This window comes from Denticeps clupeoides, chromosome 12 (genome assembly GCF_900700375.1).
Source record: "Denticeps clupeoides chromosome 12, fDenClu1.1, whole genome shotgun sequence".
NCBI lineage: Eukaryota > Metazoa > Chordata > Actinopteri > Clupeiformes > Denticipitidae > Denticeps > Denticeps clupeoides.
Genome location: NC_041718.1, coordinates 15086956 through 15114836, shown reverse-complemented (window position 1 = coordinate 15114836; position 27881 = coordinate 15086956). Strand labels below are relative to the sequence as shown.

The window sequence follows — 27881 nt, the reverse complement described above, 5'->3', positions numbered from 1 at the left end:
GCGTGATGACGTGATGACGTGCGCGCCTTGCGTGCTGTTTGCAAAACAAGTTTTCCAAGATGGCGGGCCACAGTAGTGGGACTAACCGAGGAAGTCACAGCATGGATAAAAGCATTACTCTTCCCCCGGACGAGATTTTCCGCAATCTGGAGAATGCAAAGCGCTTCGCCATCGACATAGGTATCCGAATACCACTCGTGGCCTTCTGTTAAAAAAATAAATAAACCTAACGCGGTGACCTCCTCCTGCTTTGGTTCGTCCACGTAACGGTAAAAAGAAAAAAAGTTCTCTGATGTTTTATGTCAAGCTCAACGCCGCGTGAATTTGTGCGTCGTGTTTCGCGGGATCTGCCGTTTAGATGTTTTACATTCGTCCGGTCGACGGGGTGGCTTTACAAGTGCTCAGGCAGAACTGTCCGCAGGAGGTTAACTCGGACCGGTTCTCGTCGTTCTGATTCTCACATGCTCTGGTCGTCAGTGAAACATTAGCACCAAACCCCGCCGATTGCGCCACTTTCCTTTCGCCTTCGCTGGCCGATAACGCGTGTGCCAGACATCTCTTACCCCCAGATGATCTATACGCACTACAGTCACGTGATTTATGTAAATGCCAAAGGTCAGCCCCGTGTACCCCGTTTTATCGTGGTTATTTATGATTTATTTTTGCTAATGAACATGACGAGTAGTTGTGTTTTGTCTTGCAGGCGGCTCCTTGACAAAGCTGGCTTACTACTCAACGGTGCAGCACAAAGTTGCCAAAGTTAGGTCGTTTGACCATTCAGTGAAGGTGAGATCCACAACCAGATGGACCTTCAGATTGATTTGGTGGTTCTTTTTATTGATTGTAATTTCATGTGTACTTGTGTGTGAAATCCTGCACCTTTTTTTGTGGGGTCCGTTGTTGGCTGCGCTAAATTGAGCCAAACCAAGCAATTTACCCTGCTTGAATAAATTCAAGTACCACAGAATGGTACGCTCAAGTGCTCAGCTATGAAATGTTTTCGCAGTATTGGGCCTTTTGGGGTTGTTTCTGACTAGGGTTGCCAACTTTCTCAACCCCAAATGAGGGACACAGCACCGCAGGGCATACACTTTTTATATAGATTTTCCATCCACATTTAGAATGAGTTATCGGTATCGCCAATACCAACCTGAATTTTACTAAGTTACGGATTGAAAAGGAAATCACATCCCTACTGGAAACCGCTCCTGTACAGATTCAGCTGTGCAGAAGACTGTGTTTGGCAAGGCAACTGAAGGACTGCATTATGGGATCTTTATATCGGCCATAATAATACAGGAAGTGCAGAATTATTAGGCAAATTAGTATTTTGTCCACATCATCCTCTTCATGCATGTTGTCTTACTCCAAGCTGTATAGGCTCGAAAGCCTACTACCAATTAAGCATATTAGGTGATGTGCATCGCTGTAATGAGAAGGGGTGTGGTCTAATGACATCAACACCCTATATCAGGTGTGCATAATTATTAGGCAACTTCCTTTCCTTTGGCAAAATGGGTCAAAAGAAGGACTTGACCGGCTCAGAAAAGTCAAAAATAGTGAGATATCTTGCAGAGGGATGCAGCACTCTTAAAATTGCAAAGCTTCTGAAGCGTGATCATCGAACAATCAAGCGTTTCATTCAAAATAGTCAACAGGGTCGCAAGAAGCGTGTGGAAAAACCAAGGCGCAAAATAACTGCCCATGAACTGAGAAAAGTCAAGCGTGCAGCTGCCAAGATGCCACTTGCCACCAGTTTGGCCATATTTCAGAGCTGCAACATCACTGGAGTGCCCAAAAGCACAAGGTGTGCAATACTCAGAGACATGGCCAAGGTAAGAAAGGCTGAAAGATGACCACCACTGAACAAGACACACAAGCTGAAATGTCAAGACTGGGAAATATCTCAAGACTGATTTTTCTAAGGTTTTATGGACTGATGAAATGAGAGTGAGTCTTGATGGGCCGTGGCTGGATTGGTAAAGGGCAGAGAGCTCCAGTCCGACTCAGACGCCAGCAAGGTGGAGGTGGAGTACTGGTTTGGGCTGGTATCATCAAAGATGAGCTTGTGGGGCCTTTTCGGGTTGAGGATGGAGTCAAGCTCAACTCCCAGTCCTACTGCCAGTTTCTGCAAGACACCTTCTTCAAGCAGTGGTACAGGAAGAAGTCTGCATCCTTCAAGAAAAACATGATTTTCATGCAGGACAATGCTCCATCACACGCGTCCAAGTACTCCACAGTGTGGCTGGCAAGAAAGGGTATAAAAGAAGAAAAACTAATGACATGGCCTCCTTGTTCACCTGATCTGAACCCTATTGAGAACCTGTGGTCCATCATCAAATGTGAGATTTACAAGGAGGGAAAACAGTACACCTCTCTGAACAGTGTCTGGGAAGCTGTGGTTGCTGCTTCACGCAATGTTGATGGTGAACAGATCAAAACACTGACAGAATTCATGGATGGCAGGCTTTTCAGTGTCCTTGCAAAGAAAGGTGGCTATATTGGTCGCTGATTTTGTTTTTGAATGTCAGAAATGTATATTTGTGAATGTGGAGATGTTATATTGGTTTCACTGGTAAAAATAAATAGTTGAAATGGGTATATATTTGTTTTTTGTTAAGTTACCTAATAATTATGCACAGTAATAGTCACCTGCACACACAGATATCCCCCTAAAATAGCTAAAAATAAAAACATACTAGAAACTACTTCCAAAAACATTCAGCTTTGAAATTAATGAGTTTTTTGGGTTCATTGAGAACATGGTTGTTGTTCAATAATAAAATTATTCCTCAAAAATACAACTTGCCTAATAATTCTGCACTCCCTGTATAAAGTGATTAGGATGCCCGCCCGCCATGAGTTTGACACCCCAGAAACAGTCTATAACTCGTAGCAACTTTTGCAATGCTTACAGTAGTCTATTATTGGACTACAAGGCTGTGTGTACCCTGTGCTGTGCTGCTGTGTATCACAAGTGACAATCACTTCACTTTTTTTTTTTATTGGAATACCCATATTTCAGGATATCCCAGACAATCCGGGATGGTTGGCAACCCTATTTCTGAGCCCCTTCCCATCCCTTCCCAGGATGTCCCAGCCTACCTATACTGCTGTAAAATATGAGATCTGGCTTTGTTGGCCGCTTTGTATTACGCAGTATAGAGATATAGCTGTCAGAGATATGCAGGGTAGACCTTGGATGATGGCTGAAGCAAAACCATATTCCACACAATAAAGAGTGTTGATGTAGCCAACTGCTTGAACGAGATTTACACTTGGTTCAGGCTCCGTCACGTTGTTACTATTTCCATGCTGCAGGAAGCCGATGGAGACCCCCTGTATGAAATCTCTGTCCAGGAGGAGATCACCGCCCGCCTCCACTTCATCAAATTTGAGAATGCCTACATTGAAACCTGCCTCGATTTCATCAAAGACCATCTAGTCAACACTGAAACCAAAGTCATCAAAGCCACGGGGGGCGGAGCTTACAAATTCAAAGACCTGATAGAGAAGAAGCTGAAGCTCAAGTGCGTGCGCTCACATTCTGTTGATTGTCAGTCATTGGTCAGGTTTATGTGGCCAAATAAGGAAATGTGTACGTCATCCTGGGATGTATTTGAGATCATTCAGTGTTCTAATAGAAAGCTCCCTGCTTGTTTCTCCTGTCAGAGTGGACAAAGAAGATGAGATGTCTTGCCTGATTAAGGGGTGCAACTTTGTTTTGAGGAATATCCCCCACGAGGCTTTTGTATATGCCAAGCACGCAGACTCTGAGTTCCGTTTCCAGACCACGCACCCTGACATCTTCCCTTACCTGCTGGTCAACATTGGCTCTGGGGTGTCCATTGTTAAGGTGACCTGATGCTCTTACAATTTCAGAGAGTGGAAGTTGATTTGACAGATGTGACCGAGCTATGTTGTTTTGTATTCTTTAAAATGAAAGGTTGAATCTGAAGACCAATTTGAGCGGATTGGAGGGAGTTCCATTGGTGGCGGCACCTTCTGGGGTCTCGGTGCTTTGCTCACAAAAACAAAGGTAAAGTTTTGATGGTGTGAGTCTTGCTTTGTGCACAGCTGTTTATAATGTAACTTAATAGGGCACAGTTTTGGAATTTTTGATGTTAAAGCTCAGATCCAGGATTTGACTATTTGTAAAGTTATATATATATATATATTCTGTATTTTCCAAATAATGTTATTTTTTTAGAGGTTTGATGAGCTGCTTCAGCTGGCATCTAAGGGCCAACACACAAGTGTTGATATGCTGGTTAAAGATATCTATGGTGGAGCCTATGGTTCCCTGGGGCTGACCGGGGACCTCATTGCCAGCAGTTTTGGGAAATCTGCCACTGCAGACAAAGGTGAAATTGCGTAAATTTATTTTCATAAAAAAGCAAATACATACTTATTTAAATATAGTGATATTTACCTTTCATAACAGGAAAGACCTCTTTCTATTCTAAACCGTCGTCCTACTTTCTGTCTTGTGTCTGGCTATTGGCCTGTTTTCTTTCACAACTTCATCAGAGAAATGTAAGACTCAGCGGAGCGGAATGACCTTGTCCCTGGTTCTTATTTTTTGTCTACTGGTATCATAACTATGATAAAGACGTTCTGAGTTACAGCAACCACATCATACCCAAAATTCAAAACTCCCCCACATTATCAGAAAGAAATATCTTGGTTTGTGTGTTCTATGTTCTGTTTTAATGTAGCACTCAATTGTTCTTTGTCTCTTTGCTCAGAGTTCTCCAAAGAAGACATGGCCAAGAGCCTCCTGCACATGATAAGTAATGACATTGGCCAGCTTGCGTGCCTCTATGCGCGGCTGCACAACCTCAACCGGGTCTACTTTGGGGGCTTCTTCATCCGGGGACACCCGGTCACCATGCACACCATAACCTACAGCATTAACTTCTTCACCAAGGTATGCAGCCCGCTCTTATCTTCTGTCTCTCTGTTGAGGCTGGGAAGTGGAGCTGTACAAAAACACTCATTTTGTCTGACCTCTGACACAAATGTTTTGATTTGTTTGCTCAGGGGGAGGTGCAGGCATTGTTTCTAAGGCATGAGGGTTACCTTGGGGCTATTGGAGCCTTCCTGAAGGGAGCAGAGGAGGACAGTAAGTGCACTTTGGCAATGTAAAATCCATAAACAATATTGTAGAATAAAATGTTTATATTCTACAATATTTAGTATACTGCTTAACCCAGATAAAATGACTAACATTAATATATATTATATATATATATACACACACACACACACACACACACACACACACAAACACACACACACACACATATATATATATATATATATATAAGTACCATTATGATCAATTCATGTTCAGATAAGAGTATCAATAAAAATGCATGATATAGCATTTGAATACTATTGTAATTAGATAGTGTTTTTTTTTTTGTTTTGTTTTGTTTTTTTATAATCTGAACAAAACCGGCAATAACAAAACGGAATGTTCATCAGAAAGCCTTATTGTCTACTTTTCCCCCCCCAGTCTCATTTTCTGGTGGGTTCACTTTTCTGTTCATCTTTGTTTAGATCCCAACCAGTACAGCTGGGGGGAGAACTACGCCGGGAGCTCTGGCCTCATGAGCGTGTCTCCTGACCTCAACCCCATGCAGCGAGCGCGCAGCGGCACTGTGAGTAGGCCACAATTACTCTGTCTGCCCTCATTTTCCTCAGTTAGTAAGAGGCACTCCATTATTATAGTGCCACAGTTAACATTTTGACATTATTTCTAATTGCAGTTACGAGCCATAATTGATAATCGTTTATTCAGCTGTCAGAACCATTTTGTCTTCAGTCATCGCTGAAACCCAGTCCTCATTTGTCACCATTTCTTCTTTTTTTCTGCTTTAACATTCCTTATCTTCACATTTTCTTCCCCCCCCTGCTTTTTCTCCTCCTCCTTTTCCATCAGTTCCCAGTAAGTATGTGGCCATGCTGTTGATGTGTGGATCTTCATGCTGGTGACTCCATAACTTTGCTTGTTGTTGCAACCCTTTACCATCATTAGAACTCATTCCATAATGTTCCTTGGAACATTGTTTTAAACATTGTTTTTTTAAGTAGAATAAAGGCCTCAATTCCAGCCACGTTCTGGCTGCAGTTTAGATTTTTAATTAGCTCTGCAAATCATTGAAGTCATAGTGAAATTATACCCTTTCCCCCCTAATGAAATCTGTACACTCTATTGCATTTAGTGGCTCTCTACGGCTATGTATAGTATAGTTACTGTGCAGTATTTCCATTTAACATGTGTCTGTATTGGCACTGTATTACTACTGTGTCTTGAGTGAAGAACAGTTTTGGGTGTGGGTATGTATGTACTTATGTGTGGTTTTTGTGCCGCTCCGTTACTGTAAGTTTATTGGTTCTCAGCCTCTTCACTTTCCCCCCTGTCCCTCAGTTTGACATGCTGGAGATGGACCGACTGGAGAGGCAGCTGGTCAATCTACCCCTGCTGCAGGACCCGTCCTCCTACATCCCCGACACGATGGACTTGACCGAGGACGCCCTCGCCCGTGAATACTGGCTCTATTGTTTTGAGGAAGCTCTGGATGGGGTAAGAAAATCTGCTACAGATTTAAGTCCCAGAAACAAAGGATATGTGTGAACCATTACTCTCTATGACAATGTAATGACAGTCATATATGAGCTATTTTTCCGGTGTTTATCTTATTCTTTTTTGTCTTTTTTTTTTTTTTTTTTTTTTTTGCTTTTCGGAGCCGATTCATAACTTTTAACTTGTACCCACAAAGTGATTGGGATCTATTCATGACCTCTAAAGGTTTGTGTGTGTTTTTGTTTTGGTCAGGTAGTGAAGCGGGCAATAGCCAGCCAGCCAGACATGCCGGAAGCTGCCGAGCGAGCGGAAAAGTTCCGGCAGAAATATCGGCACAAACTCCAGACTCTCCGCAATCAACCTTTGTAAGAGTTCTCTGTGGGAAAAGAAAAATGCACCCATGGTTCTCTGTGGGAAAGAACACTCTTTCTTTCCCCCACCAAGATACAAATTTCAGTTGCACAACTCGATCTTTCAGCCTGGTGTTTTTCTAAAGTCAATATTCACATTATTAAGGTATAAACAGATAGGAGATTTGGTGCATCGTTTTTCCAGCTGCCTCAGATGCATTATCAGATTTATTAATGTTTGCTTCTGCTGGTGTAGCCATCTAATCTCAGATCTGCTGCTAAATCCGAAAGCATTTTCATGCAGGACCTGCGGGGCTGAGTCACCCTGGTGTCCACTGTTTTATTCAATTCAGTAGCATGAATTCTTTAGACAATATCTTTTATTTCAATATCAAAAGATAAAATCACAGATGTAATATTGGATGAAACTGGAATAGAATGACAATGCCAGGTCAGATTTTTCTGTTTTTATATCATATGATTATTACTGCCAGTGAAACTGGGTAACCTAAACTTTCTTCCCACTATCAGAAAAATATTCTGATATTTTTTAAAATATTCCTGAAATTTATTACAGTATTGTGAAATGGTCCTGCATGAAAATCATGCTAGTAGCTGTTTTGGTTGTTTTGTTCCGTGTGTGTGTGTGTGTGTGTGTGTGTGTGTGTGTGTGTGTGTGTTAATGAACTTTCTGAATCTTTAGTGTGCCTCTTCTCCTATCTGTAGTGCTTATGGATCCCTCACAGTCCGGAGTCTACTGGACACAAGGGAACATTGTTTAAATGAGTTCAACTTTCCTGACCCATACTCAAAGGTTAGAATCTGTTTCTTTCTTCTTCCTTTCTTTCTCCAGCTCCTTGTTTTTGTTTCTTGGCAGATCTTTATTACGACTTAATTACGTGTCGGTAGTTCTTGCTGGAAAGCTTACTGAGCATTTATTTGTGCCGTAGTGTAGTGATTGAGGGGTTGTCCTGAAATCTGTTTAGATGGTAGCTACTGTGCGGACATCGTCAGACTGCAGTAGTCACACAGCCTTTAGCACGTCATTGAAACCTTTTCTTCAGCGCGCTAATTTGTAAATGACGCACGCACACACACACACGCGTACGCACACACAAAAATCCACCCACAACCACATAGTTCAAGTCTGCAGACATTTGCAGCTTTTTTTAAAAATTGCCCAGCAGTTTGTTGTGAAGGCATTCAGCAGTAAAATGGCAACATTTATCTGCCTGTAATTGTGAAGGAGCGATTAGGATTTCTGAATGACATTCTGTTCAGTCCTCAGAAGATTTGTCACCCGCCTTTTCACAAGTCTTTTCAGCTCATCCGTCTAAATCGTAGCGGTCCAAATATTTCTTTCAGACATTCAGCTTGTTCCTCTGGGTGTTTCAGAAAGGCTTTTTGGCTGAAAGACTCCCATCTGTCCCTCCAGATCAAGCAGAAGGAGAACGACGTGGCGTTGAGGTACTACCTGAAAGTGGTCAAGTCTCTGGAGGAGCTTAGCTGGGAGCAGAGACAGTTTGCCCTGGTCAGGGGCCTGCTGGCTGGGAACGTGTTTGACTGGGGAGCCAAAGCCATCTCAGAGTGAGTGTAGGAGCGAGGGAAAGGGAAGTGAGTGGAAGAACTGTTGCAGAATGAGTGGTTGTCCAGGATTGGTCAGAACCTTTTCTTCTTAGATTTGGCATGACCCAGTATTTGAAATGGTCTTATAAATTTTTTTTTTTTTGTCCCAGTGTTTTAGAGTCAGATCCAGAATTTGGGTTTGAGGAAGCAAAGAGGCAGTTGCAAGGTAACACAGAAACATTCTATACACAGACTATTAGGGGTGCTTATGATTTAAAAACAAAACAAAAAAAGTGATATTTACAGAGACCACTATTTTCTTACTGAGACAAAAAAAGAGAATAATTTTGGAAATGGCACTTTTCTTTAATGTCAAAACAATTCATTTTTTAGCCTGCGGACACCCTTTCCAGTCCTTTTCTCCATAATGCAAAAGCATTTTCTGAAAACTGTGTAGCCCATAATGTAAAATTTTCAGAATTAAACAAACAAACATATCAAAATGTGTAATCATGCCAATATTCTCAATCCAATTTTGAGAATCAGGGTCAAATTCTATATTTTTTTCCTATTCAAATATAATTCTTCTGTGCTCTCTCTCTTTTTTCTTTTCTTTTTGAAACAGAGCGTCCATGGCTTGTGGATGCTTACAACCAGTGGATCGAAAGGTTGAAGGTAAAAATGGAACTCTCGGCAGCTGAGAAAAAGTATTTATGCGGAATTACATTTAAAAACCACTAATCCCCTAATTATCATTTCACCCTGTCTTCCAGCCTGTAAAGTTCTCCTGAAACATATTCATAGGTGGAGCACATCAGTTTCTCTGCATTGTGTCCCCAGTGGTTATTATAGCAGTGAAATGTTCTTTGTGCTCTTGCCCCAGTCATGCCGCTAGTTTCTGATTTGCCGTTTTTACTCCTGGGAGCATTTTGGGGGTTTGTGGCCTGTGTAAAGCTATTGTGCTGTGTGTGACATGCTGTGTAATTACATGATTGTGGGAACTGTGATTGAATGTCATGTCTGCTGGCTTTCTCTTGCAGGGTCCCCCTCATACATGTGCATTGTTTTTCGTAGATAATAGTGGAATAGACATCATTCTGGGTGTATTCCCATTTGTTAGAGAGCTGCTTGGACGTGGAACACAGGTAGACGATGTTTTGATGATGATAAAGTTTTTATTAGTGATTCCATAATTGTATTCTTGCATAAAGGAAGAAAACATAATTGTAAAATTTAAGTTAAATTTTTTTTTTTTTTTTTTTTGCATAAATGTCTAGAACTCTGTGTAATTAAACACCCACATTTTTGTTTTAGGTTGTGCTAGCCAGCAATTCTGGTCCAGCGCTGAATGATGTGACTAACGGTGAACTGCAGATCCTGACAGAAAGAATAGCTGCGATGGATCCAGTCATTCAGTGAGTCTTTAGAGTGGTGCATCGACTCTTTCCATGCACCTCGGGTTGGTGCGGTACAGTGCAATTTCATATTGATTTTTTCCCCATTCAGTTCTGCATTCAAGGAAGACAGACTGACTTTGGTTCAGAGTGGATCAAGTTCACCTTGCTTAGATTTGAGGTGAGCCTTGAGATTTCAAGACTGTCAATCCTTTTTCAGGAATAATAGAAACAAATGATTTCTCCGTACAAGTTTGGCCGCTTTATTATAAACACCTCCCTGCACTTCACGTTAACTTTCACATATACTCTGTCTTGGCCTCCTTGTACATCATTGGTCAAACCACAGTTTACTTTGTTACATTTACAGCATTTATCAGACGCCCTTATTCAGAGCGACTTACAATCAGTAGTTACGGGGACAGTCCCCCCCCCGGAGCAACTTAGGGTTAAGTGTCTTGCTCAGGGACACAATGGTAGTAAGTGGGATTTGAACCTGGGTCTTCTGGTTCACAAGCGAGTGTCTTACCCACTAGGCCACTACCACCCACTACAGCTAATGCTCTTACAGTAAGTAATTCTAGGGACATTCCCCATGGAGAAATTCAGGTTTAGTTTTCAAACTGGTGCTAAGCTACACTCTAAGCGTTGGTGCTTGGTAGATGCTGGGACACTGGTGGCCTAGCAGGTAAGGAAGAGGACTCCTCCTTTCATGGCTGCTCACCATGGGTGATGGTGAAATGCAGAAGACACATTTCGTAGCTTGCAGAGAGACCCTTGAGGTGTGTATGTATTTGTCACCCAGAGTACAATCTTTAATGTTTAAAATGGGGGGAGCCTGGCAATTTACAGCTCTTGCACATGCATCCTTGTTCTTCTGGAATTTTCCTTTTATTTTTCCAATGCCCATGTCACGTGCAAACCTTGTCAAAATTGTGTTTTTATTTATTTATATATATATTTATTCATTTATTCATTCTGGCAAATCATGATGTCATTCACAAGCCCCATGCTAAGAAGTAGCGTTGCATTTAGCACATGGCTTGGAAATAGCGCCCTACATGTCTTGCTCAGGGACACAGTGGTATTGAGGAGGGTCTGAACTTTCTGGTTATATTGCTGCTACCACCCAGTTGACCAAGTATTATTCAATTGGACATTGACAAGTAAAAGGAAAGATACATTTTTACATTGATCTCTCCCTTCTTTTGATCACCAGTCGTCTTGACAAAGTCCTGGCCACGGTTGTGCGGGAGCGTCAGACAGACCTGGTGATAATCGAGGGCATGGGCCGCGCCATCCACACCAACTACTACGCCATGCTGAGCTGCGAGAGCCTCAAGCTGGCCGTCATCAAGAACTCCTGGCTGGCCGAGAGGCTTGGTGGAAAGATCTTCAGTGTCGTCTTTAAGTACGAAGTGCCCCCCAAGCATTAGGAAACACCCGCACCATCCCCATATTGCAGTAGGTTCTGTGGAGGTCGACCCATTGATTGTATGTGGAACATGGGAGAAGAAATCTGCTGGGACAACTTCAATACTCAACGTCAGCCCTGCACTTGAGAATGGACTGTTCTAATATTTATATAATTTTTTCTTGAGGTAAAACAGCCTGTAGTAAATAGACCACAGATGATTTTGGCTATTGATTTGTTTTTTGTTTTTTTTATTAAGCAGTATTCATCCATAGCAGCATGTGGAATTTTTCCTTAAGTTCCTCACAGAGCACTTCGCTCCATGAACCAAAGTTTTTTTTTTTCTGTGGGTCTGTCTGATTTTGGCAATGACATACATTTTACAGTTGTCATGTATTCATACATTGCATCCGTTTACCACCTCTTTTGTCTGAAAACATGAGTACTTTTCCTTTGGTGCTTTTGCAGTGTTCCAGCGGTGGTGTGTAAGACGCTTGGTGTACAGTATATGTGCCTTGAGGTGGTTGTGAAGTGCGGATCTGATTCCATTGAAGTTCAATGAGACTATAAACGGCTTGAGATGAGTTGACTCACAGAATTCACGTCTCTTTTGTATAAAACTTCACTGCCAGTGATGTACGCCATTCTCAAAGCAACCTAATTGTTGCTCCAGACGACCTCTTGTAGCGTGGCGTTCCATCTCAGAGCTTCCACTAGGTGTCAGTATTTTACTGTAGTGCACGTAGAGACTGAAAATGAATCGCGAGCATTACCAAATCAAGATTTTCCTTGGTCTGTGAGTACTGGGGACTGGATGGAGTTAACTTTCACTGGCGCTCATGTTAGTCACGAGTTAAACTCACAGACTCTGGATAGAGAGACAATTCATTTCAGAAAGTCTGCTTCCACTTCAGGGTCGTTACATCACATCATTGCCTCAACCTCCAGCTCTGTCCTCTGAGAGATTGAATGTAATTGTGTGTGTGTGTGTGTGTGTGTGTGTGTGTGTGTGTGTGTGTGTGTGTGTGTGTGTGTGTGCGCGCGTGTGCGCGTGTGCACGCGTGCATATTGGGGAAGTGTACGAATGTGTGGATCCTGTTGGTCCACGCCAAATTCAGGGCTATGGAGCACAGCAAGTGGCAAATTATGGCCACTGTACATTTTGATGACTATGATATTGACCAATCATATGTTTCATTTGAAGGTTCTCCGTCTTCTTTAACATTTAGGCTGCAGGAAGTGCTGCGAAAGGGAGAGCCGCTTTTCACCGCTTGCACTGTGTTTGCAGTGGTGAGCTCATTAATGTACATGTACATGTTTTTAATGCACAGTGTTGCTCTCTCATGCATGCATGATACCTGTCTAGTAGTCCAGCTGACCGTCTGAAATCTCTCTTAGAGAGATTTCCCCAGAGCTTTTTTTTTTTTTTTTTGTATGATCATATGTAAATAATGATGTAAGTGTGTAAATATATACAATTCATTGGCATTTCTTGACATATTTTAGCAAAAATGTTCTATTGACAATCACTGTAATTAAATGTTAAATATATTTTCAAATGCCTTTACATATTCTGCGTGGTTGTTTCTTTTTTTTTTTTTTTTTAAAAAAACCCTGGACTCATTTACATCCAATCCAGGACACAACTGGTAAATTACTTCAGTACACAGACTCCCAGACCGGGCGGTCACCATCCCCACAGAGCATTTGTGAGACAATATGATCACTGACTGGTGACAGCAACTGAACATTCTGCCCTTGAAGTTGAGCAGAAAAGATGAGCAAGTTGTGCAGCTGGATCTCCAATAGAGCGATACAACAGCTTTTAAAAAAGAGAATGCTCTTGTGGAATGTCGCCAGTCTGCAGACAAAGGATGGAAAACCCGTGAAATGGCACAAGGCTCACATTTACATTTAAAGCATTTATTAGACGGCCTTATCAAGAGCGACTTACAATCAGTAGTTACAGGAACAGTCCCCCCTGGAGCAACTTTGTGTTGAGTGTCTTGCTCAGGGACACAATGGTAGTAAGTGGGATTTGAACCTGGGTCTTGTGGTTCATAGGCAAGTGTGTTACCTACTAGGCTACTACCTAGATGGGGAAACACGCGGGGATAGAAGATTGGTCGAATAGATCCACACAGAGTATCACCTTTTGTTTCATATGAAATTGTAGAGCTACAGCCCAGTCAGGATGCCAATGGTGACCCATGTTCACAGACAAAACCGTCCTCAAAGACCAGGTGAGCATCATAACTGGGCCCTGGAGCAATGGAATAAGATGGCTTGGTGTGATGAAGTCTTGAAATGTGTTAAAATTAAATACTCTCTAAATCAGAGGGCACCAACATTGGTCCTGGAGGACACTCATCCTGTATGACTTTTGGCTTCAGCCTAACATAACATGCCAAAAGTAACGTCTCTCCTCATTTCAGCCCAGTTCTCCAGTTGAATCAAGTGTTGTGGAACCCCTGCTCTAAATAATGGGTGCATGGGCAATGGGTGGCATCTCTCAGTGGGGACACGCACACATCATTCACTCACACCTACGGTCAGTTCAGAGTCACCAGCTCACCTATTATGCATGCCTTTGGCTGACAGGGGGAAACCGGAGAACCCAGAGGAAACTCGCAACCTTGGAGGTGTGAGGCCGTGTCATCTTCTGTCCACCTTTACACGTGACGTTTCACAGATGTATTAACAATTGTATTGAATAAATCCTGTCAGCACGAGAATATTAAACAAATATGAATCTATGTATGTCAAATATGAATAAATCACCCAAGGGGTGGTTATATAAAGGTTGGATTGACAGAGTTGCCAGAAGTTGAAGCTGGGCTCCGCGCACGGTTTAACTTGCTCCAGTTGCCAGTAGTTTTTGCGTGTGCTGCGGAAACAGATTGGGGTTTCTGGACCCCCTACGCAGCCGGCATCAGGAGTGGGATTCCTGGCAGAGCGCTTCCATCAAAGCGCTTTCGGCTCCCCTGGTGCTGTTCCCTGAGTGGTGCCCATGTGTGTGGCAGTGGGGGGTTTGATAATGTGCACAAGTTAGCGGGGGTCCTTCTCCAACCTGCCATGCCCTTGGTTTTTACAACCAGCTCTCTCCTCCCCCTCTCTTGTTAATTCTCTCGCTCTTTCTCACTGTTTATTGATGAAACTATATTGAATTTCGCTACGTTCAGTGTATGTGGTACACGATACTTTCCTTTTCTAAGATGGAGAATCACAACAGCCATTTAGGAGGTGAGAAAATCGGTCCATTTGCATTAAGTGCAGTGAAATTAATTGTATTTTGGACAATGTAATATTTCACAAAAGGTTTTTGCATTCATTTAAATACATTTCCTTTCCTGGATGGATCTGAATCTAAGTCGTAATTTTACAATATCTACAACAACAACAACATTTATTTCTTATATAGCCCAAAATCACATACGGTATGTCTCAATGGGCCTGGACAGGCCCTACAGTTACACCCCCCCCAACACACACACACACACACAAGGAAAAACTCCACACAAAAAAATCCTAAGAGAGAAAAAAAGAAAGGAAGAAACGTTGGGAAGGAGTGATACAGAGCGGGATGCCCTTCTAGGGTAGAGGGAGCCTGCAAGTGGTGTCAGTGCAGGGTTTGTGATTGTCCAATAAGAGAAAAAGGCCTACAGTTGTAGAGGTAGAGAAGGCCAAAGTGTAGTCCAGCGTCATGGTGTACATTACGTGTCCATTATGATGCTACTGGTCCATTTGAAGATCCCTGAAGCTTTAGTTGTTACGGTGGTGGTGGCTGTGGTGACCCTCAGGATCGCTTCATGACATTTCAAGTCGTTGTTTTTTTTGTTTTCAGGAACCAGGATTTATCTGCGGGTCTCTTCATTGGAGTCTGCCAGTAGTCTGTGCACTTGATTCAGAATCGTACGACTGTGGTTATAGTGGTATATTGGTGCTACAGTGGCCTGGTACCCTAACTAGGACAGCCTGACTAAGGTGAATTTACATTTTACATTTACGGCATTTGGCAGACGCCCTTATCCAGAGCGACTTACAACGTGCTTAAGCTACCATTGATGAAGAGATCAATTCCAGTTCACTAGGACCCCAACTATGAACACATCTATTTTATTCACTCTGTTGTAGATTCTGTACACAAAGTTCGACAACAAGAAAATTACAATTTAATCTAAATATTCTAAATATTCTTGAGCTGTCGTTTGAAGGTGCTCAGTGACTGAGCTGTTCTGACCTCGAGGGGAAGTTCATTCCACCACCGAGGGGCCAAGACAGAGAAGAGTCTAGATGAATGTTTTCCTTTTACCTTCAGAGATGGAGGGACCAGGCGAGCAGTACTGGAGGCTCGGAGTATACGAGGTGCAGTGCGAGGTGTAATAAGGGAATTTAACACTGTCTGTGTTTAACAGGGTGACTGTGTGACAAAAGTGGACTTAATAATTGACACTGTGTCTGGGACTCCATCCCACTTCATAAAAAATACTGGCCAGAGTTTAGTCACCGGTTGACCGGTTCTTCACACTTTTCTGAGTGAAAACCACAAATCACAGCACCCTGTATCCTCAGAAAGTGTCCACCGTGGATATTCGGCCATATTTTGGTGATCTGATGAACTGGTTTTGAAAAATCCAATGTTTATTAACAGTTTTCTGGAGATGACGACTAGTGGAAGTACCATCCGACCCCTACAACTCATACAAAATGCAGCAGCACGACTGATCTTCAACCTTCCCAAATTCTCCCACACCGCCCCTCTGCTACGTTCCCTCCACTACGTTCCCTCAAACATGGAGTAGCACCATCCTACCTTACACCCTTAGTACTGCTCGCCTGGTCCCTCCATCTCTGAAGGTAAAAGGAAAACATTCATCTAGACTCTTCTCCGTCTTGGCCCCTCGGTGGTGGAATGAACTTCCCCTCGAGGTCAGAACCGCTCAGTCACTGAGCACCTTCAAACGACAGCTCAAGACCTTCCTCTTTAGAGAATATTTATATTAACCTGTAACCTTCTTATTGTCTAATTTATGTACAGAATCTACAACAAGAGTGAATAAAAAGACTGTATTCATAGTTGGAGGTCCTAATGAACTAGAACAGATCACTTCATAGATGGCAACTTGAAAGCACGTTGAAAGTCGCTCTGGATAAGGGTGCCTGCCAAATGTAAATGTAAATGTAAATGTTAATGTAAATGGATCTTCTGTGGATTCAGTTCATATCCGCGATCGACTCGGTTCGGACCGAAAGCGGCTCATCTGTGGATTCACTTCAGTTCGAAAATGGTTCCGCCGCGGATTCAGTTCCGATTCGCTGCGGACTCGGTTCATTCCGAAAGCGGAACCCGCACCTGGCAGGTCGGGAGGCGGAGGGACGAGGAGCGCCGAGCGACGCTGTCCTCGTGTCCCCCTCCTCCCAGGTACCGGAGGGGCTGCCGCTGACATCAGCGAGGGTGGCGCTTTTTAGTCCGGTCTCCACTCCGCGCTCCGGTACAGACCCCGGCAGACAGACTGCGGGAGAGACGCCGAGTCCGGCTCCGTCCGTCCCAGAGGCTTCTGCACATTAACGCCGGTACGTGGATTTCTTTTTATTGACTCTTTATTATTATTATCATTTTTATTATTACTGTCATATCGCATCATCACGCTGCTGTGAACCTCTCTTCTGCGCCAGTCTTTGCTGTCAGTTCTCTTAACTTTGGTTAATCCAAGAAAAAACACATTAATATATTTCTTGGTTTTTATGGATGGCATTATTTTGCACAAATAAGCAGAAACCACATTGTATGCAATTCCAGAATTTGTCAATGCTTGTAATTGGAACCATTAGGGAAAAAAAACGTGAAACTCAAAACATAATCTTTTCAAAGTTTTCACACTCAATAATATAATACACTGTGATCATCAGTGAATTTGCTGCATATGCAATGGTTGTAATAATTCTAACGAACAGCAGGAGAAAGAGTAAAAATGTCCAAAACTGTAACTGTGTTATAGTCTGTAACGCTCCATGGGTTGTCGTGCAATTGGAAAGTGAACATGAAGTCGAAATAAACAAGCCTAGTCAGGCCGAGCAGGAGAGAGGATGGACGAAGAGGATCTGAGGTCAACGCCGCCGGGCGACCTGCGCGCCATTCTGCGCCGGACCTCCCTAATCCTAACTGGACGGGTTGAAAATGGCTCACAGAGAGATTCTCCACAGAGAGATGTGGTGGCGGGTCGACGGCCGCACATGGAGCCTTGTCGCGCTTACAGCACAGTGCCAGTTTTCACCCAGCATGCCGGCCGCTTAAGTTGCCCACATGCTTTAAAACAGATAAGAAAAAGTGACAAAAATTCCAAGAATAATTAGCATAAATAGTATTGATCGTCGATTTTCGGTCGCTAGATAAATAACCAGTACGGGGGCCTGCCGTCATGACCTTCTAACATAAATAAGTGGCACGCTGATGTAAGTCGTGGGGTCGTGGCCCACGTCCTCGGACCCGAGGCCGTGATTAGGGAGAGCGGCGTGGATCAATACGGGCGGCCTGCTGATTTGGGTTGAGGTGTCTCTGTCTTTTCACGAGACAAAGGGACGTCAGCGCCATCTGCTTTTCTGCCCCACGGCCCATTGTATGTGCTGCTGCTCTTCTTCAGTAATCCCAGGTCAATATTGCGTTCGGCAATCAAAGCTGCGGCAGGGCAGGGTTTTCTTTTCTTTTTTTATCTAGACAAACAGAAGGTGTTGGGATTTGCATTGTGTTAATATTGCATGAAATGTTTCATGACTTGTTTACTGCGCACTGTGATTGACGTTCCTATGTGGAACACAAAGAGTGTAGGCGCTGAAAAACTTGGCGGGGGGGGTGGCGGCGGTCCTGTCTCGCTTTCTGCCTCTCTCGGCGCGGCGAGAGATTGTGCGCCGTCGCAGTGCTGGGGGGGGGGGGGGGGGCGCGGGACGCCGCCCCGCTGTGGCTGCGCCGAACGGCCCCTTCGGCGCGCTCGGTTGCGTGATAACGGCTGCTTCGTGGGAAGTCTGTGATGTTGCCGTACGGCCTCATCTCACATCTGTTGTACCTGCAGCGATTAGACTCTCTCGCTCCGTTTCTTCGTTTCGTTCCTGCACTCACTTCACTTCTTTTAACTGTCCCCTTCTGTCCTCGTCAACTCTCTTGGCGACAGATGGGCCTTATGGCAATTTTAGCACCTAAGCTGTTCAGGAGGGGACGTGGCTGTGGCTGCGGTTTATTTTTTTAATGGGTATATTTTTAATGAGAGTGTGAAACTGGTAATATTTTACTCACGCAGCAATGACGGCGTCACTTACGCACCGCTGCGTGTCACGGCAAGGATGTCGTTGATCCCGTTGAAAGATCCATGGTAAAGGACAAACCTATTCAAACGGAAGAGATAAATCCCATCTCAATTATCCTCTGCCGATCACTTTTCCCAGGACACGTTTTCACGTGTGAAGGGCTGCGTCGGACGTGCTTCTGTACAGTTACTTGGACCCCCCGACGAAAAACCCTCACAGCCATCTCTTGAGAAAAAAAAAAAGGATTATTTTTGGAGGAACTTGCTGTCGTTGAGAGCGTTTTTTTTTTTGCATCCTAGCTCTTGCAGGGTTGCTACTGGCTATTAGCGATAACACGGGGGCCAGATGGCTCCTGGAGGAACGGCTCTCAGCGGGCGGAGAGACGCCAAGTTACCAAAGCACATTAGGCTCCTCTCGCTGCCGCCCGATCCACTTCCAGAGCGCGAGGTTGACCTAACGCAGCGGTGGTGTACGTTTTTAACACTCCCATATAATGCGCATTAATTACTCTGTGTGGTGGACCATCCCAGCCTTGGCCAGCTACCTGCATTATGCTTCTTTTTTATTGCAGCAGCAGGGTAACGTCTCAACAAGCGAGTGTTTTTCGCATGATCGGAAATAAACGAGTTCCTCTTCTGCGTGTCTTTTTGAAAACCCAGACAATGCGCCTGGTTTGCCATTAGCAGGTTCTCTCCCCATCTTAAAACGACCATTCGTGTCTTTATTCTACTTACAGCGCAAGTTAAAAGCTTTCACACGCGACGGTGGAATTAGTGGGGGCTTCTCTGAGGGTTGAAGGGTCTTTTGCCGTGGGTCCAGTTGGGCGTAATGGCCCGTGACTCCGTGACTGTGATTGTAGTTTGCGTTGGGAGGAGCTGGTTTAATGCCACAGCCGAGACGTGAGAAATTTGATCAGCGTTCTTATGAAGCAGCCGTGGTGCAGTCGGACTCTTCCGGGGAATACGACGCTGTATTTCCTCCTTTTTTTTTTCTTTTTGTTTACGGGGCTTCAGTTTGAAAGAGCCCTTTGTTTACCATAAAGGTCTGAGAGACACAAAAGTGCCACTTCTCGCTCCTCTGGCACACATCTTTCGTCTCCTTACTGTCACCTCTTTATTATTATCTCTGAGCCGGCACGACGAGTGCCCCCTTACCACCCACCGCACTTCAGCAGTGGCAGATGTTGCCCGGTGTGGCCTCAGGCTGAGCAATCCATTTGGGGGGGAAGGGATCGCACCGTGCCCAGCGGGAGAGTGGGCACACCAGGGCTGGATTCTCGCGGCCGCTTTGATTACCGGCCACATCCTGGGCTTCGTCAAAAGGCCCACCTGTTAGAAACACATGGGGGGGAGAGCCGCGACCTGCCGTTGCGGCTGTCACAGGCTGATTCGTGCACGTCGCCGGCGAGTGAGCATCCATGGCCCGCCGCCTTCACTCAGATCGCAGTTTCGGTCGATGCTTTATTATGTGCATACAAGTCAGCAGAACTATTCCAGCTTTCCTTTGCTTTTAGGCTGTATTTTAAGTCTTTGAAGTCACATTCACCAACGTCACATTGGGATTGCCAATATATTTTTTATACTGGCCAAAAGCTAATTGCCAGTTAGCTGGCATACGCCACAACTCACCATTAATTGCATTACTCAACCACAATGGCGGTTTAGTAATGGTAGTAATTAAAGTGCTTATAAAATTAAAGTGCTCATAATCTGTCTGCGTGTCCACTTCCTTTAATAAGCTGCCAGTCATTTTCATTTGAAACTTCACAAACACTTTGTCTTCTGGGAGTCAGAGATCATGATACACAGAGAAGCTAGCAAGCAATCCTTCCTCGTCTGTTTCTCTTTATTCCTGTAAATCCTGGAGACAGACGTTACGTGACATTCGCAAACACACACTTTGTGCCACAGCTATTATAGTGCAGCAAGTAGAGCCACCTTGAACATCTCACGGCAACCACTGCTCATGTTTGGATGACATGATCGTCTACTGCTAGGAGTGCATTGGATGGAACTGAGACGACCATGAGCACCACAGCCTGTGTTCCTGAGCAGAGGATCCGCAATAGAAAGATGAGTTTATCCTTACAGCCATCATGTCCACCACTCCGCACAATTTCCTTAGCTTGGCTTCTGTTGATGAGCTTCAAAATAATCCACAACAGTGCCCAGAGCTACCTTACCTCACAACCACAAACTATACACTATGATTTTTTGAGCATGTGTGGGGATTGACGAGTAGAGCGGACCCCCCCACAAACACACACACCACCAGCGGCTCAATACCCCATTCGTATTGATTTCCTGTACGAGCGTCTCTCCGCCACAAAGAACTGGCCTACCTCAGCTCGGCCCGGCAGGTTGCCACGGTGATGGACTGTCTAAGAGCCTATGGGAGAAAGAAACTGCCCAGATCCCCAATGCGTCTCTGCAGGCAGGGGACCTTGAAGTGGCCTGAGCCATTTTATCACAGGAGGTGCCACTTACTACAACGGTGATATTTCCATTATTTCCGTTCTCCTGTAACGGCCGGTTAGAAAGTTGAGAACGATTCAGAGGGTTTGGACTGTGGAGTGTGGCTCACTTGAGATTCTTTCAGTGGTGTCGAGAATCCATGCAGAGATATAAAAACATACGTGCCAATGCTGAGCCCACTGGCCATCCTGTGTGGTGGTACGGAGGAGGTCATTACTTCAGAAACCACGAGTCCTAGGCCACCGTCCTCTACGCACAGGCTGTTCGATGTTTGCTGTGCTTAATTGGATTTGGAAATTGGAAATGATTCTCTATGTAAGGATGTCTGTCCTGGAGTCTCACAGGCACTGTGATGGACTCTGCAGTTGGACATAGTGTGTAATTAGTGCTTACTATCATTGGGGCTTATATGTAATTGTACTCCAGGTTAAATCACCTCTTCTAAATCACCTACTCTATTCATGTAAACAATGCAATCATATCAACAAGCCTAGACTGAAGTGAATGTAATGTAATGGCTGGGGAAACGTTTAAATGAATGTAATTACCATTGTATCTGCAAACACTCATGAATGAGCTCTTACTTGCCTGGATCCGTATTTCATTATTGTCTTTTCTGCAGGCAGGGCTGCGTTGAAAGATGGCCGCACTTCGCCGCTTGCTGCCCTTGGCTCTTCTCTCCACTTCCTTGGTTTGTTCCACCCTCTGTGGCTCTGCCCACCCCAGGAGGAGTCAAACTCAGGTCTCACCGACCCATGACAACACCCTCCTGGACCCTGATCTCAGAGCTGAGCACGGAGGCCACCGCAGGAGGCATGGGGTCCATGGCGGTAAGCCCGGAGCCGGGCTACTGGCCCACAGGCCTTTGCAGCCTGTGGCTCGGCCTGACGAAGACGGCTTGGGCCTGGAGGGTCTGAGCCCTGTGCGCCTGGAGATGGGACCTGGGGATAGAGATAGAGGGCATGCTGGTGTCAGAGGTCCGTCTCACATGAGGGATAACCACCCACCGGGAGGAGAGCTCGGAAGGAAGAGCCGGAGGCATGGCAATGGAAACCAGCCTGAGAACAAGAAGCATGGAGGTCGAAGAGAGAAGGGGAAGCACACTAAAGGTCAGGCATTTACTCAGGGTAATGCTGACACACAAACTTTATGGGCTTGGCCCTAAAGAGAGCTTTAAATATTCCTGAAAGTGGAACAGTCATGTAGTGAAATGCCCTTGGTTGACAAGTCCACTAAAGTCCACAAAAATAGTCAAGAGCACTGTTCCTGTTTTGCTCTGATGTGCTATATTTTATTTATTCCTGCGTGCCCCGACCTCCCCTTTCTCTCCTTCTTCAATTAACTCTCAGGCTGCAAATAAGGGCTTGTGTCTTGTACTTTGTCAGTCGTAGTCTGTACCTCCGCCAAAAACTGATGTCGCAGTTACAAAAACAGTGATAAAGGTGACATCTCAAGCCCAAACTCATCTCTGTATAATTCTGAACCAAATGGTTCATCCTCCACCTCTAAAAATTTCTAAAATTAAGGTCCAGTGGGTCTCAGTGAGCTGTAAGGTGGAGACTCGTTCCACTTGGTTAGTTAATAACTCAATAATAAGCATAAACTGGCTACGGAGCCGATGCCTGGAGACTGATGGGGTTAAAATGGAATAATAAGTCCCTCTTACACATTTAATCCAGTTGGGTAAGGCCAAGGGGGTCATCTTTGGTGAGATGATCATCAATGGTTGATGGGTTTGTAATTGGGGAGAATTATCCTTGTGTGTTTTAATCATTTATCACAACTTGCATGGCCAACATGAAGATACTGTTTGAAAAATTATTTCAAATGTTGTGTTAAAACAAGCTACCGGACAGGTGACCATATGTCTGCCTCCCACTTCTTCTCACCCCCCTCCTCCCTCCCGCGTCCTTTGCTTCCTCTGTATCTCCTCCCTTCTGCCCAGGTATTCCTGAGCCTGAGCTGGACACCGTGCTGGACAGGGGTGTGTTTGGACAGGGGTCTCGTCGCTCCTCCTTCCCCTCGACTCACAGCCCCGCTGCACCCTCTGATGACCCCTCCCCCACCCCCTACATCCTGGTTACCACAGCGACCGGTGACCATTCCCCCACGCTGCCCCCAGCCTCCACCAAACCCCAGGTACCCTGGTGTGCGCTCACACACTCTCTCCTGACACACTCAAACACACACAGGCGGCCTGTTGTGCACCACAATGTGTTTCCCTCGTTGAGATGCCAAGAGCGGTGAAGGCCTAATCCTTTTCACCAACACCCTGATGAGATCTGAATTTTTACGCATGTTGAGCACCGCTGAATAGTATTTTGGTGTGTCTTTATTTGGGCCTGGAAAAATGGACGGACCACGCCAGAATGAGGGCCTTTACTTATTTTCTTTCTTTTTGGGGCGGGGGTGGTAATGGACTTAAGCCGTGGCACTTTTTAACCATTTCTTAGCCCGAGCTCGTGGCGGCTCGGCTTCGTGTGTCGTGCGAGAGTGCGTGCCGAGCGACGAGTCTGGGGAGGCCGGGAGGGTTTTCATCAGGCAGGATAATGTCGTTGTGCTGCCCAAGGCTGCGTCTTCTTGCTTCTCATCTCACATGCTAAATTGCTCGCCTCTCTCTGAGACGCTTTTTGGTGAGCGGATGGGAGGATGGGTGGGCAGTGCGAGTGTGTGGGGCGAGGTGTCGCGTGCCCATCCTCCAACACCTCCTCCTCTCTCCTTAAAGCCATCTGTCCATCCATGCTTTCTCACCATCAATTTCTCTTTGTCACCATGTTGCAATTGGCCATGTCTCTGTCCCTGTGGCTGCAGATGTAGCCTTCGGTTTTCCCACCGGTTCGCTACAGCTTAGTGTGCTTTGGTTTTATCCCTGTCGGCGTTTGTTGCCAGCCTGTTGGGTTGACGTGTGTATTACACCAAGTCTCGGTTAAAGGCATTGTCAGATTGTGGACGTCGCTCTTACTGACAAGCTTGTGCTGGTTCCAGTTCAAAGAAACGGTGTCGCCACCAACCGATCAATGTGTATCAAAGGCTATAGAGACCAGTTACACTGTAATACGGTCTCTATACAAGCATGTAATTAGCATGAATAATAGGCAATATATAACTACAAAAATGACTGAATATTTACAGCCTAAAACCCAATTTAACTGAATTATGTACCCATCAGTACAACTGGATGTGCTCTTGAGATATTGTAATGAATAATTTTTTGATGATGCATTATGAAAATGGTAGTTTTTAAAACATTATTGCGTTGTAAATTAAGTGACATGCTCAGCCAAGTCAGTTTCGAAACATTAGAAGATTGAGTGGGGCTGGGACTTATTTAATATTTTATTACATTTTAATGCCATCTGGAACCACGCTGTAGTTTTAGGGAGGTTGTACATCTCACGGCAACCACTTGAAGGCAGCATTATACACATTCTACAGAACATTCACGGCAATAAGCTACAGGCAATGTTACATGCATCCACCTAAAGCATGCTGGGATAGACATGAGAAATAACTGGCTTGCATTTTAACAGCACTGGTTATCGATGAACTAAATGAGGGGGGGAAGGGGGTCAGCATAATCTATACTGCCGTTAGCAGCCATTTGTTACCATGATGAGTGAAGCTAAAGCTATATTAAAGTATGCAGTGACTTTACTGATTCTTGCACGGCTTCACGTGCCCCGTTAACATGAAGGTTTGTCTTCCACACCCTTGCTGCAGCCGCCCGGGTCGCCCATAACTCTTATGACAGTAGCCTGCTCTCCTCCTTCTCCTCCGGAATCTTGTCTTTAATGTCTGTGTGAAGGGCTTCTGCCGGCACCCAGGCAGAGGCAATCATGTCCTCCACTGTAAATCACGCTGCCTTGCTGTAGTGAGCCGCAGGGGCTTTTGTGGAGCAGCTGTCGTTGCAGGACATTTTAAAGGTGGGACCAGGATAAACTATTTCAGCTTCGAAAACGTCAATACTTCAGGTTGGTTCAGTAAAGGCACGTTTGAACTTGAGGATTTGCCGGCGTGTTTCACTGCAGGGGATTTCTGAACATGAAAAAGAGGACAGATGCTCATGTTGCAATAACACGCTGAATAAGCCTGAGTTTGTCAGTTTTTTTTATATATATATCACTAAAAATATATATATATCAATATATATAATTTTTTTTTTTTTTAGTTATTTGTTTGAATGTAGTGATGTGGTACAAGGATTATTTAAATTGCACGATATTGGTGTTATTGCATGGATAATGCGTCCATTCTATTTACCCCGTGGTTGCAGAAATCAGGGAAAGGAAAGCCTCAAGGGGAAGTGCAGCCCACTCTGGACATGACCCTTTTTGACTGGACGGACTACGAGGACATGAAGCCAGCGGACTCCTGGCCATCCTCCAAGAAGAAAGGTCTGGTCTGTTTGTCATGGAAAAATGAAAGAGACAATGCTGATCCAGTGCAAACTCAGTGTTTATGTTTTGTTTTTGTTTTTTTGCTGGCAGCAGCGTTCGCTGCCCGCTGAGCTGGTTCTGTGTGTTTGTTTACCGTATAGATAAGCGACGCAGCAAGAACCTGAGCAACATGAACGCCACTGCAGATTCTGATGCTGGTGAGCCATGTGACCATCACCTGGACTGCCTCCCTGGTCAGTGCATCAACTTCAATTCCACATAAACGCATACTGGCCAATTAGGCACAATGACAAAATGACCGACGGCTTATTCGGTTTGGCTTTCATCGACTTCTCTCTGTCTGTCGTACCTCCAGGCTCCTGCTGTGACCTCAGGCAGCACGAATGCAAGCCACACAACCGGGGGCTCAATAATAAATGCTATGATGACTGCATGTGTGAAGAAGGTGAATCAGAAGTGTTAGAGTCTAATCAAAATGCAGTATTATGTTAGAAAACGAGAGGAGAAAGTTGTTTATTTTAAGATATATTGTCATTTTCACAGATCACATATTTTATGGTGCGCTCTTTGATGGCATATTTATGCACGTTATATGCATTAGGCAAATGCATATTGATTTATTTGGGTTCACTGGTATCGTAAACTCAGGTCAAAACATAAAATGGAGTACAGCTCTTGGCCTGATAACTGCTGTGATTAGTAACGTAATTGCATTGAATAAGACCCACATGCATGGGTCTTTTCATTTTATCATGCATTTTATCATCTTTTTTGGACCTGACATACCGCATTCTAGTTTTAATTGATTCAGAACTCACCTGCTTTTTTATTCAGGCTTCCGCTGCTATGCAAAGTTCCACCGGAAACGGCGGGTGACCCGGCGAAGAGGCCGCTGTGTTGAACCAGAGTCGGCAAACAGTGACCAGGGAGCCTTCATCGCTGTCTGAAAGATAAACATTTTAAAACGAGAGTGAATGTGTGTGAATGAGTTGATGAGAGAGTATAAGGAAAAACACCCACGCTACCACCTGTAGTGTTACTGTAGGGCCCTTAGGGTGGGGTACAAAGCTTTGGCAGTCAACCTGACCTTCACACTACTTTACACATTCGTCAAAACCATTTGGTGTGCAGCGTGTGTGTTCATTGCTTGACCTGTACATATCATTCTTTGTCTAAGATGGGGTGCGTAATGTGAATTTCCCGGTACATTATGTCTCATACACTCCTGAACCATTTATATTTTTAATATGCCTACTTTTTATGTATGATTTGTTGTAGTATTCATTGTCCGGGTAACTTCTTAAAAAAGGATCTGCAGACACATTTAATAACAACTAAATACAGGTTACCGTATGAAGGCCTGAACCATCAATGACCTTTCACACAAAAAATGTGTAAGAAATACTCTTTAGTGACAGTGTAGATAAAGGGTTAACATAGCACTGTTATGGCTTCACATAGTTATGATCTTCACTGTGCATGCAGAGAACAAAAGAGAGGACTGAAAAAGATTTAAGTGCCTTTGAATGGGGTGGGTGACAGAACGGCAATGGAGGTTCACAAACTGCAGAGCAACACACAGTCGACCGCAGTGAAGCTTTTTTGGGGGGTTTATAGACACAAGGCACCTATGCACATGCCAGTTTAATAGTGGGCAAGTGCATAAGGTTCCTTTTATTTAGAACCGATAGATGTGATTTATTGAAGTCTTCAGTTGGGAATGAGCATATTCACCACATATTTGGAGCTCTGGGCGTCTGCCTGTCTTTGTAGAAGATACCGGGTCAAAGAATGCACAGCAGTCTGTGCTACTGAGCATCCTTTTCTTTTCCTTGTGTAGGTAGGCTAAACTTCATTTGTTGTAAGTAACAAGGTAACAGAGGTCTCTCTGTCTGTAGGAGTCATGTCTCAAATCCTCTGAGAAGGAGGAGAGACATTGATGGATGGATGGATGACAAAAGGGATTGATGAGAACAGGACAGAGATGGATCAAGTGTCATTCCTTATAGAGATGCAACGTTCGTGAAGCTCCTTCAGAGTGTCTTGTGTCCTCTGTGTTGTCGGTGCCAATATCTTTCTTAACAAAGCCATCCTTGCATTCTCAATTTCTCCAAAATGTGAAAAAACTAATCTTAAAACCACTCCGTACGCAGAGTACACCTCCAAAATGTATGTTTTTTTCAGTTACATGATTAAACAAAAATAATTCTAAGTTGTGGGTCATTTTTCATTTTTTCAATGAACTGCAGGAATCTGCTGTAATGTGGCTTTCCTGGCCAAACCTCCAGAATCACAGCTGAAAAGATCCAGTCAGGTGATCGAAGAGGCATGCGTTAATCCTCACCCCCACGGACTGATGCAGAACGCGGTGCTGGGGATTTCAGTTGGCCAGTTG

The 27881-nt window shown here is 44.4% G+C and overlaps 2 protein-coding genes across 4 annotated transcripts; both read left to right on the top strand.

Moving 5' to 3' along the window:
- Nucleotides 1–42: 42 nt before the first annotated feature.
- pank4 (pantothenate kinase 4 (inactive)) lies at nt 43–12742 on the top strand. 3 transcript variants are annotated; one of them, XM_028997830.1, is made up of 20 exons: nt 43–180; nt 704–786; nt 3322–3530; nt 3673–3856; nt 3947–4039; nt 4211–4364; nt 4749–4930; nt 5044–5125; nt 5566–5666; nt 5948–5953; nt 6437–6592; nt 6845–6957; nt 7669–7756; nt 8378–8529; nt 8679–8734; nt 9134–9183; nt 9549–9653; nt 9823–9923; nt 10015–10083; nt 11122–12742. In XM_028997830.1, exons 1-20 carry the CDS (start codon nt 60–62, stop codon nt 11336–11338), a joined length of 2322 nt encoding a protein of 773 aa, XP_028853663.1. In that variant the 5' UTR covers nt 43–59; the 3' UTR covers nt 11339–12742. The 3 variants fall into 3 exon arrangements, 2 of the variants coding, with proteins under 2 accessions (XP_028853663.1, XP_028853664.1); XM_028997831.1 differs by lacking the exon at nt 5948–5953; XR_003751392.1 differs by lacking the exons at nt 10015–10083; nt 11122–12742 and having other exon boundaries at nt 9583–9653.
- A 3893-nt stretch (nt 12743–16635) lies between these two features.
- Nucleotides 16636–27698, top strand: LOC114800445 (draxin-A-like). Its single transcript, XM_028997832.1, has 7 exons — nt 16636–16890; nt 21712–22198; nt 23035–23228; nt 25363–25483; nt 25627–25719; nt 25842–25931; nt 26321–27698. Exons 2-7 carry the CDS (start codon nt 21730–21732, stop codon nt 26431–26433), a joined length of 1080 nt encoding a protein of 359 aa, XP_028853665.1. The 5' UTR covers nt 16636–16890; nt 21712–21729; the 3' UTR covers nt 26434–27698.
- Nucleotides 27699–27881: the final 183 nt, after the last annotated feature.